This window comes from Branchiostoma belcheri, unplaced genomic scaffold (assembly GCF_001625305.1).
Source record: "Branchiostoma belcheri isolate BF01 breed outbred unplaced genomic scaffold, Haploidv18h27 scaffold64, whole genome shotgun sequence".
Classification (NCBI taxonomy): Eukaryota; Metazoa; Chordata; class Leptocardii; order Amphioxiformes; family Branchiostomatidae; genus Branchiostoma; species Branchiostoma belcheri.
Window position 1 is genome coordinate 1,142,606 of NW_017804287.1, and position 11,175 is coordinate 1,153,780.

The window sequence follows — 11,175 nt, forward strand, 5'->3', positions numbered from 1 at the left end:
CCTGTATTGATGACGCAACCAAGATGGCGGAAACCAGGTGACTTTTTGCGGCCACGTAAAAGATTTATTTTCGGACGACTTTTTCTCCTCTTTCCTGACAGAAAGGTCAAGGTTAAACGCGCCTGACACGTAGATAAAGTCATTACGGACCGAGAGAGCCATGGCGGGCGACATCACGGAGACCGGATCGCTGTATTCACCCTTTGTGAGTTTGAATCAAGTGGTTATCTTCGAAGAATTTTCTTGTCCGTAGATTTTGGGTTCTGGGAAACTGGATAGACTAGTTTAGAATAATGTATGACCATCTGTATTAAATGCTTGTACATGTAGTTTCCTGTTATAATTTTGTTGACAGAACTGTGGCTTTACATCCACCTATGTAAAGTTGAATTTAAAAAAGCAGACAAAACACCACTGGAGTTTGATAATTTATCATAGGAAAGTTTTATTGCAAATTCATGCCCGAAGGCTAATTGCATGAACAGAAGAAACATTTGTGTAAAAACAGGTAATAAGTACACATATAACTACTGATAACTATTAAGAGACTACTAGTAGAAAAAACTACTGGGTTTGACTAAAAACATAAATGTTAGATAAATCATTTGGCCATAGGAGAAAAAGACCACTGAAAACATATCGCAAAATACTGGTAAATATAATCTTTCAAACTTAATGTCGACGTTTGACCATTCCATGCTGAAAGTACAAGTGTACAGTAGCAAATTGAAAAAAAGAAGATTTTTCCTGTATTGAGACTAAGCTATGTACAGCAAGGAGGTTAACCTCCTTGGCTACAGAAATATTTACAACTTAATTCAAGTGAATACGAAAAAGGAACTTAGTGGAAAAGTATGGTAACTTTCCTCAAATACAACTTCCTCAAATTATGACATTACTTCCCTTGAAAGCAGTAAAGGAAGTTGAATTCCTTTCAAATTTATTATTACCTCCGTTGTAGTGTACAGTGTTTGTTTTCAGATTCAGTGATTGACTTATGATGACAACTATCAACACCTGACTGAGCCCTAGCCTTTGACCTCTAGGCACATGCACACTAATGTGCTGAATTAAAGTTGCTTATATAATTACTATCATACAGATGGGCCTGATCTACATCTTTAACCTGATAGTTGGGACAGGAGCACTCACCATGCCTAAAGCCTTCGGCGCTGCTGGCTGGCTGATCAGTCTGGTGCTCATCATACTGCTGGGCTTCTTCAGGTACGTGGCATTCTTCTTTCTGATTGGCTGTGAACAGCATGAACAGTGCCCACTAGGGATCAAGTATGGATGTGCAGAAATACAACAGTGGGAGATCTAACATGTCATAAAGACATAATTCAACCAACTGTATGCAAATTGTACACAAAGAGACCACGTCTAGCAATATATTACTTAAGAATAAGACATTAAGGAAGGACAACAACAACAACAAATTGCGCTGGTTCTATGATATAAGAATTCATGTACAAAGGATAAACAAGGATCAAATTATCAATGACCACTGTCGCTTTCATCAGGATAATTAATGACCAGTCACTTCCGAACGTAAACCCATGAGAGTTACAGACACTTGACCTTACATACAAACTTTATGGATATGCAACGATTGATAAAAATTGATCCTTGCATTGGAATTAACTTTAGCATGGTACACTGTGATTACAGTAACCAACACAGATGACCTTCATGTAATATAAATAAATTGATAATGAAAATAATTGTACTAACTTTCCTTCCAGCTTCATGACCACAACGTTTGTTGTGGAGACCATGTCTGTGGCAAATGCTCGGCTGCGCTGGAAGACACGAGAGAAACAGAACGAGGTACACAAAGCCACCTTTGAGGAAAAGTTGCATGCCGCCTTTGCGAACAACCACAAAAAAGTACCGTATACCGTACGCCAATTTCCGTTTGCCAGGGCAGATCCATTTGTAAAGGATGGCGCTTGGTTCATGCCGTGTTCACAGGGCACAATTTCCACATGTTCAAAACTTTGTTTTTGGCAGCACCACTGGTGTGGAGCCCTTTACTGACACTTCCCGCATTTCAAAATCATATGGTTGTATAGCATGCTGCTTCCTTCTTCAAAGTTTTAGCATCTATTTTTGCATGTTTGAGCACTTATTATTTCTTGCAGCTGGGCTGGACAAGATTGCTGACTTTCAAACTGATTTGCCCTGTTTTTTGTTGTGTTTGTTAAAGTCTTGTGTAATTTAAAAATTATATTTATTAAGCAAACATTGCAAGCCTATTTTGCATTCTGTCCATGTGTCATGTGTTTGTCAGCATGAATAGCATTATGGTACCAAGAATCTGTGTATATAGTTGTGGGCAGTACTACAGTAATCACATATTTTCGTGAGCACATTTTTGCATGGACCCCACTTCAAATCCGTTATGCGTTTGTTGCAAAAAAGTATAAGCAACTGATGTATACAGGTACTTGGCACCTGAGTACTCCTACATGTATATTTATTCAATTCAGATCATCTTCTAAAATTTTCAAGTCTGTCATGATGTTTAGTCTTTTTTTCCCTCTGATCTACATGTAGATCAAAAATGGTTAAACATCATTATTTGTGGAAAATCTGACCAACATTTTTACTTGTTTAGAAAGTCAATAGCCAAGGTATGGTCATGGTCAGTTTATGTCTGCTTATTATAGTACATGTATATAATAAGGTGGTCACTATAGTACTATTGGAGCAGAGGTATAAACTGACCAGGATTTTACAAGGGCTAGTAATTATAAGACAAACTCAAAATATACTGATTGCAGATTAAAGCTACATAATGTCACACATATTTCAATTTTTGTAGCTCTAAACGCTTGTTTGTCTAGTGAACGCAGTATGTTTTTTGGCGACACCACAGTGGCAATACCTTTTTCTTTTCACTTCTAAAATTTTATGCTTGACAGTATATATGCACACCATATTCTAAATGACTAACACCTGTATGCAAGTGAAGGGATCACAAATTATGGTTTTATGATATGATTTTTAAGGTTGATCGTTTTTACACTTTTCTTGTTTTCCTTTTTCATGTAGCGGGTGCATGGGACGCCATACTCGTATTATGAAAGAATGAAGAAGGTTCCGCTTCCTCAGTTTGTAGCTGTACATGATTCTGCATGGCTTCTCTAACCTCGTAGACTCCCAATTCTTTCCCTCTATTCTGTATAAGCAAGTTCATGGTTCTGGTGTGTGGGTGGTCAAAGATGAAGGGGAATTTACTAATATGTGAACACTTTGTGTCTGGACCATGGTTGATACGTGTCCAGACATGTTTTGTTTATGTCTCATGGGACATCAACTCTGACCTTTTACCCACAATGCATCATAAGTGCATGCACACTTGGAACTATGAATCAGCTTATCATCCTGTTCTTGGACCTTTCCCTGGTCTTTCATTTTGTTCCCTTTTATGTGCACTGTACATTTAAGATTTTTTTTGGGGGGGGGGGGTAATTTTCTTTAAAGCAATTAATAATAAAAGGAAACGATTACATGGACAAATTCAAACTGAATTTTGTCGATCTGAAATATACATTGAAAGGGAACAAATTATAGACTTGGAACATATTGCTTTAAGAGACATGCAAATGCTTTGAATGAAAGTTGGGGTAATTTTTGCATGTCTTGTTTGCTCTCAACTACTTACTGTTGACTGGCTACCAGCAGTGTAATAATATGCAGTTTGCATCGTTTTTGACGAAAATGTTTCAAATGATTGCCATGCATTTGCTTTAAGATAACCAAAATGTTGCATTCTATTTTTTTTCACATCAACATCTGCTGTTTGCCAGATTTTCATTTTCAAGTGTTTTTCAGCCCTGTAAGGCTGTTTATTTATTTTATTTTCTATATTAATTGTTCCTTCTTATTAACGTTAATTTACATGTGGTATATAAAAAGGTGATGTTGGATACTTCGTAAGAAGGTGACAGGAAAGCACTTCCATCTTTTTCCTCTTGGTTTATAGAAATACCTCTAAAAACATGGTCCAGAAATTTTCTAAAAGAAATTGTTATTATGAAAAAGCTTATAAGATGTAAAATTTAAGACAAAATCTCACATGGGTTTTGTGACAGTTTGGCAGCAAAATTTTTGTATTCTCACTGGAAGCAGTTTTTATTATAATAATAATAATTGTAAAGACAAAACTAACTTCATTAACACGTAAAGGTCATTTCCATGTACATAAATTGTATGTCATGAATACACTATGGAAGGTGTATTCCTGTATGCTCAAATAAAGAAAAGGGGGAAAAGTTTGAAGAGAGGGATTTCTAGTTGCCTTTGACACATCACCAATGTTGTTGCAAGGCCTACAATTTTCCTCTCTTCCCTTTCTCATTGATTACTTGAAGGATGATGCACACACTGAAGATGTGATAGAAGATGAAGAAGAGAACCAATCAGAAGAAGAGAGAAGGGCCCTTCTAGCTCCTGTGAATGGTATGGTTTTTGTCTTTTGTATCTAGTAGGGGGCGGGTGGGGGAGCTGTGGCAAGTAGCAAATTAACATGTTTATGCCTTTTACAAAGCTTTAGAAATAGGTGGGTTCCTGTTTCAATGTTATTGATGTTTCTTAATATAAAGAGCAATAATTAATTGTACTGAATTGTGTCTGTTTTCCTAACTTCTCTTTCCAAATTCTAAATACAACATTGTACATCGTACGTGTATTCCCTACACCTTTCTGCACTGTAACTTGTAAGACTAAATATGACTGTATTTTTGCTACTCCATGTAGATGTGGATGAAACAGGTTAGTAGTTGGTACATTCCTGAAGTTCAAGCCATTTATATATATAAGATTGAAACTTAAGAAATCAATAATCTCATTTTGGAATTTTTTTAGCATCAAAAGACTTTTGAATATAAGCCTCAGCATACATATATATGTGTAAACATCAGTTACATGCTTAGCTTTGGATCCTGAAGGTTTCTTCAAAACTGAACGTTGGCCTTTTGTTTAATCTTGTTTTACAGATCCCAAAAGGAGAAGAGTTGATCTCTATGACATCACAGAAAGGGTTGAGATGGTAAGATTCTCCACTAATCCATGTGAAACAGTGCCCTCTTGTGATGGTTCCTTGTATTGCAGTATTTATGCCTACCTGACCTGCATACATGTACATTTGTACATGTATTAATGGCTGCTGCAAAGTAACTTGACATCAAGAAGAAATCTTCATACATGTATGTGTTTTCTTTTACAGGGTCAAATGGCATCAATGTTCTTCAACAAAAGTAAGAATTTCAATGTCTTCTTATTCTTTCACCAAGGAAACATGATTTGTGTGATAAGTAAGCCATTTCAGCACTTACAGACTATCTACAAGCAAGAGATGTATGTAACCAATGAAAACACATTGAATGCGTATTTGGAATCTTGTTTAGATTTTCCACATACATTTTGTATATGTCATTGATTAAAAATTTCTTAATGTCAAATGTATGTCTATAGATATACTAGGACTAGATGATATCATACTTGCATGTAACTCAGGTAAAAGTTTGTTATATTCTGCTGACCCTGACTTCTTCCCTAATATAATGACCTTAATGAAAAGCAGTTTTTCATGAATGAAGGCCCAAACAAGACAAACAAACTGAAATAACAGGAATGCTCCTAATGGATGTTGACAATATGTTTTTGTTGACAGTTGGTTGGTACCTGTTCTACCTGTGCATTGTTATCTACCTGTACGGAGACCTGGCCATCTATGCAGCTGCAGTGCCCAAGTCACTCAGGGATATCACTTGGTCAGTATTATCTGTCGAATGTGTGGATACATGTTAGTATATATGTGTTACAGCATTGTTTGGAAAATGGAAAAAAATCAGGAAAACCGACTCTCATGACCACGAAAATGATCTCGAGCCAGTTTAGCTCAACTGAACTCAATGAAAACTACTCTTCCCCTGATAATGACAGAGAAGACAGTCCCTATGTACAGTATTTACAGGTTCATTGTACTGGGGAAATTTCCCTACCTCTTTTGGACAAATACAATGGACATTTGACCTAAGGACTGACACTCTTTGTAGTAGTGTGTGTGTCAGGTGAGTGGCAACAGCTGGGATTTGAACTCCTAACCTCTTGGTCCAGAGGCACAGAGTCACTAACCACCGGGCTATGCACATTTATTTTTCAAAGATAACGAAGTCCAGGAAATGCCAGAGATACAAAAGAGAAAATAAGTTGGTGTATACATGTATGAAGTTTCATGATGTACTGTTGTACTGTGACTAAAGTTGTATGTTTGTTGTTCCAGCCCAGTGAACATCACCTGTAACGTTAAGCCATCAAAGCAGATCAACCTCACCAACTCCTCACCCTGCTGGGGCACTGCAGTCAACAGGCAAAATGCTTACAGGGTGTATCTGGTAAGAAATTTACATGCATAATTTTCTTTACATGATTGTACATTATATACAAGGCAGATGCTATCATTACATTTGGCCGTGGAAGGAATTCTTAAATATACCGAACATGGCCTCATGAAAGTACTTTTGAAATTTCCACATTTTTTTTCTACTAAAGAAAGTCACAACTGTCTGCTCCCCAGTATACAAACTAGAGAAAGTAGGGTTGACCCCCTTCAACGTAGAGAACAGTTGACAACAACAGTAAACAAACCCAAGCTTGCAAAATTTGGTGCAAAAAGGCTACAATAGCAACACAGACTGACAGATCTCTTGATGTGTTTTTAGGGTGCCTTCTCCTTGCTGCTTGGTCCATTTGTGTTCTTCAACGTGCAGAAAACCAAGTACCTCCAGCTGCTCACATCTCTCATGAGATGGGTCGGTCAGTACCTTCTTTATTACCTCCTTGAAGGAGGTATTGTTTTCAGTCAGTGGGAGGGAATGAATTATATTAATGTCTGTGTGTGGAATAATGTCTGTGTGTGGATAGTATATTTTGTTTGATGTAGTTTATTTGCTTCAGTTGTGATGGTATTTGGTACATGTAGGTATGTGTGATATTGAAGAAGTGGTGCAATCACTTCTCTGCAGTTCCCACCAAACCTGCTAGGTGGCATGCTTCAACAGTCCCAAATTCCAGATTCTGTTCCTTTGAATTTGTAGCATTCACGATTATGATCATCCTCGCGATGACCCGTATAACCCACGGTAAAGGCGAGGGCCATCCCGTGATGGAGTCCATCACCAGCGTACCGAACCTCTTCGGCGTGTGCGTGTACTCCTTCATGTGCCAGCACTCCCTCCCCTCCCTCGTCACGCCCATCAAGAACAAGCGGCACCTCTCGCTTCTCGTCTTCTTCGACTTCCTGGTCATCCTCATCTTCTACCTGGTGCTGTCCTTCACCGGAATCTTCTGCTTCAAGAACAAGGACATCAAGGACATCTACACCCTCAACTTCATGGACAAGTGCGACCCGATCACCAGTGCGAAGGAGATTGGCTACTTCCTGGGACTGTTTCCCGTCTTCACGCTGAGCACGAACTTTCCCATCATCGCGATCACGCTGCGGAACAACCTGAAGACGCTGTTCCACCGGGACGGGTACACTTACCCGTGGATCATCGATAGAATATTCTTCCCGCTTCTGACCATAGTCCCGCCCATAGCGGTCGCTTTCGGCACCGACGATCTCGAATTCTTGGTAGGCGTAACGGGATCGTACGCAGGGGCAGGGATCCAGTATCTCATACCGGCGTTTCTGGTGTATTCGGCAAGAAAAGAGCAGAGAATACTGTTCGGGCCTGGGTCTATTAATAAGCACACATCTCCATTCAGACATACGTTTTGGGTGTATTTTGTCTTGATCTGGGGAACGCTGTCCGTCATTTTTGTAACTGTCAATCACATTTTGACGAAGAGCTAGAGCTAGACGTTTTCTCATTACCCCACCATGACAATATTCAGAAAACCCCCAAAGCAAGTTTTAAAACAACTGTAATAAAGCATCTCTACCAGAAATAACGAGAAAAATTAAAGAATCATCAAAAACAGGTGAAAACCACTCTAATACTAAAAATGTGCAATATTTGCACAAAAAGCTCTATGATGACATTAAATATGCAATACAGGGGAACTTGGCAATACAAGAAGCATTACAGCATGCTAAGTGTCAATAGTTACAATGTGTATGTGATGGAAACATGTTCAACAGTTTGTCTTTTTATTACAGCATTGCCAGAGCCAAAGTGTAATACAACTACATGAGCCGCTAATAAATGTAAATGTAGCTAAGCATGTTAGCAGAATGTACTGCACCTGCACAGAACTTGTAATGTATTGTGCATATACATGTATATATATAGCACTTTGGAAGAATGTCTTGTTTAATTTAAGGCCGTGTTCGTGTATTTAAGGATGACATCCCATCTGTAGTTTACAAATATTGTGTCCTAAAAGATATCATCTGCAACTTGCAAAACCATAAAAAATCTGGGTTATGCACAGGTGCAGTACGTTCTGCTAATATGCTATGTGGCTAGGAGACATTGCAAGGAGTGCAGGAAAATGAATGAAAATTGAAATTTTATTCCTACGACTACAAGAAAAAGCAGAGAAAACTGTTACAGGTAGCCCTTTTTGAAAAAGTTGAATCATTCCGTACATTTATATTCCTACATAAAATGTTGGCTATTTAAATTTCATCTACCTTAACTGTTAAGAACGGAAAAATTGTTCTGAAATGTTTTAAAAATCCATATATTATTAGAATTCTTGTGCCACAATATCTTTGTGTGCCATATATGAAAGAAAAGTTAACATTATATTATTTTTGCTTGTTCATGCCTCCATATTTTGTATAATAATTCTATCATTTAAAGTCTGTAACAAATGTTTGTAAGAAATTCCATGCCCTATAAGTTGGTTTCTGTGAAACTACTGTCTGATGAGATTACAGTATGGAATTATCTTGTGGAATCTGTGTGTCCACCTGGTGTTCTAGCCAACCTGGATTTTTTTCCATCTCAATTTTGTTTGAAGTAACATCACATTGAGTGCTGAAAGCATGCATGACAATCGCAGGGGGTCCAGAGGCATGCTTCCTCTGGAAAATTTTGAAATCTTCACCCACTCAAATGCTATTTCCTGCATTTTGATGACTAAGTTTAGTATAAAGTAGTGTAAGTTTAGTGTAAAGTAAAGTTCAGTATAATGACATCTCTTTCTGTGTCTTTTCACTCCATTTTGTTTCCTCCACTAAAGCTAATCTTGGATTGGGTAAAATTTCTGTCATGAGTGGCAAAATTCCGACAAATGGTGGAAAGACAGATGCTGGCTAGAACACTTGATTCTACTCTCAGGTTGATACACAATACAGTCAAACCTGTACATTGTTAGGGACCATCTCTACATAAGGACCGCCTGACCACATTTTGATGGTCCCTTAGATAAATTTTCCATTGACAGAAATCCTGTATCAGAATCAGTATCAGAAATCCTATCCAAATAGATTTTATCAGATCCCTGAGTGGGCACTTTTGACTGTTATGTTAGCGGGAAATATGTCAGTTTTCAATTTTGTGTATATACTAATTTATTTTAGAAACATGTACAATGTATGTAGCAAATTATTTTGGGTTGTTATTTGAACTCAATATCATGATGGGAAAAGTACTTAATTTATACACCTACATTTTTTTTTGTGCAAACTGGCTTTAAGTGCGAAATTTGTTGGTGCCAGCCAATTGTTTACGGTTAGAACACCGCAAAAACCTCTTCTCTCATTTGGTGAAATTAGATCCACTCAAAAATGATACAAATCTACAGTACCTCTATGTCAACATGTACCTCTGTTTCAGTGTCAGTCTCCAAGCAGATGGGATGTGACATTTTCTACCTGGTTACGTGTTAGAAATTATTATAATAATTCTATTTCATCATCTGCTTTTCAGATTGTATGAGTTTGTCAATGATTATAAGTCAAAAGAATGGTGTAAATTTTCATTGTCATCTTGCAGCTAAAACTTGATACATGGACAAAAATATGAATATATTATACATATTGATATGACACTGCCACCATCAAAATTAATTTTAAGATTGTTATAACAAACTTAGCATAAGTAGTTTAAACTGTTCACACTAGCCATTCTGCCACTTCTTTTAGGAGAAAGTTCAAACATGCCATGTTCAAAAGTGTTTGTACATGTGTACCATTCCTCATGTTGTTTACATACAAAATTTTCTCTCATGTGGAATTCTCTAGACTTAAAAGTATTATTTAAATCTTTCTTCATGTATATCATTGGGTACTGGGATTCTAGTAATAGATGCTATTAAATGGTACTTACGCTACATGATAATATGATAATGCAATTGATATAGAAATGTATATTAACAATGGTCATGACTCTTGTTTGCAATTGTGCAAATACATACTTGTATATCAAAATCAAGTAAAATGTTGTACAGCAATGCACATAAAAACACGTTCATATCATAAAGTATTTTTGTAACGATATGTTGCTATTAATTGTAACATTTCAGAAAGTTATTTCGCAATTGAGAATTCTAAAGCTCTGTATACTACTAGTGCATAATGCAGTCAGTGTCTGTTACATTTTATCAAACCTGTCCAGATATGTGCAAAGTTGTGCCTTTTTGTCGTTATATTTCTAATCACAAAATGTATATTGCTGTTGGGAAACTCTGGGAGCGAGGTATGCTTTGTTATGAGGTAAAATAATATTTGGAATAAAGCAAATGAAAAATAGCACTGATAATGAATTTTGTAATTTCTTATGTACTATTTGTGTGTACGGTTTAAGGGGGATATTTGCACATTTACGGCATGTATGATGTGCATATTAATGAGGTAGATATTGATGAGAGGGCATTTCTCCGTTTCTTGTTAGCGTCCAAGTACAATGGGTGACCCTGAACTTGTCCAACATCATACCAGCTGCATTGTTTCCCCGTTTATCCATTATTGATTGCCGGGGTGGTGTTCCCGCGACCCGTGAGCGGCGCACGCGGCGGTGTTAACCAGGGGTGCGCCCGCCCGTGTAACGCAACCTGACGGTCCACTCCACTGGAAGAATAACAAGTAGCGGGCCGCCTGTGTTTATGTATGACGCCTGACCCGTGACTAGTCGGTAAAGACGGGGAAACAGGATTACACCGTTATGTAAGCATACCAGAGTCGGGACGACCGGCTGGTGGTCTGTTTGATTC

At 37.7% G+C, this 11,175-nt stretch overlaps 1 protein-coding gene across 5 annotated transcripts; it reads left to right on the plus strand.

Annotated features, from left to right (window-relative positions):
* The first annotated feature begins 8 nt into the window (after window positions 1-8).
* LOC109483356 (transmembrane protein 104-like) lies at window positions 9-10,705 on the plus strand. 5 transcript variants are annotated; one of them, XM_019786349.1, is made up of 11 exons: window positions 9-205; window positions 1,103-1,224; window positions 1,746-1,902; window positions 3,058-3,102; window positions 4,380-4,467; window positions 5,004-5,056; window positions 5,234-5,264; window positions 5,681-5,780; window positions 6,293-6,404; window positions 6,732-6,825; window positions 7,107-10,705. In XM_019786349.1, exons 1-11 carry the CDS (start codon window positions 161-163, stop codon window positions 7,865-7,867), a joined length of 1,608 nt encoding a protein of 535 aa, XP_019641908.1. In that variant the 5' UTR covers window positions 9-160; the 3' UTR covers window positions 7,868-10,705. The 5 variants fall into 5 exon arrangements, with proteins under 5 accessions (XP_019641908.1, XP_019641909.1, XP_019641911.1 ...); XM_019786350.1 differs by having other exon boundaries at window positions 1,746-1,890; XM_019786352.1 differs by having other exon boundaries at window positions 1,746-1,830.
* Window positions 10,706-11,175: the final 470 nt, after the last annotated feature.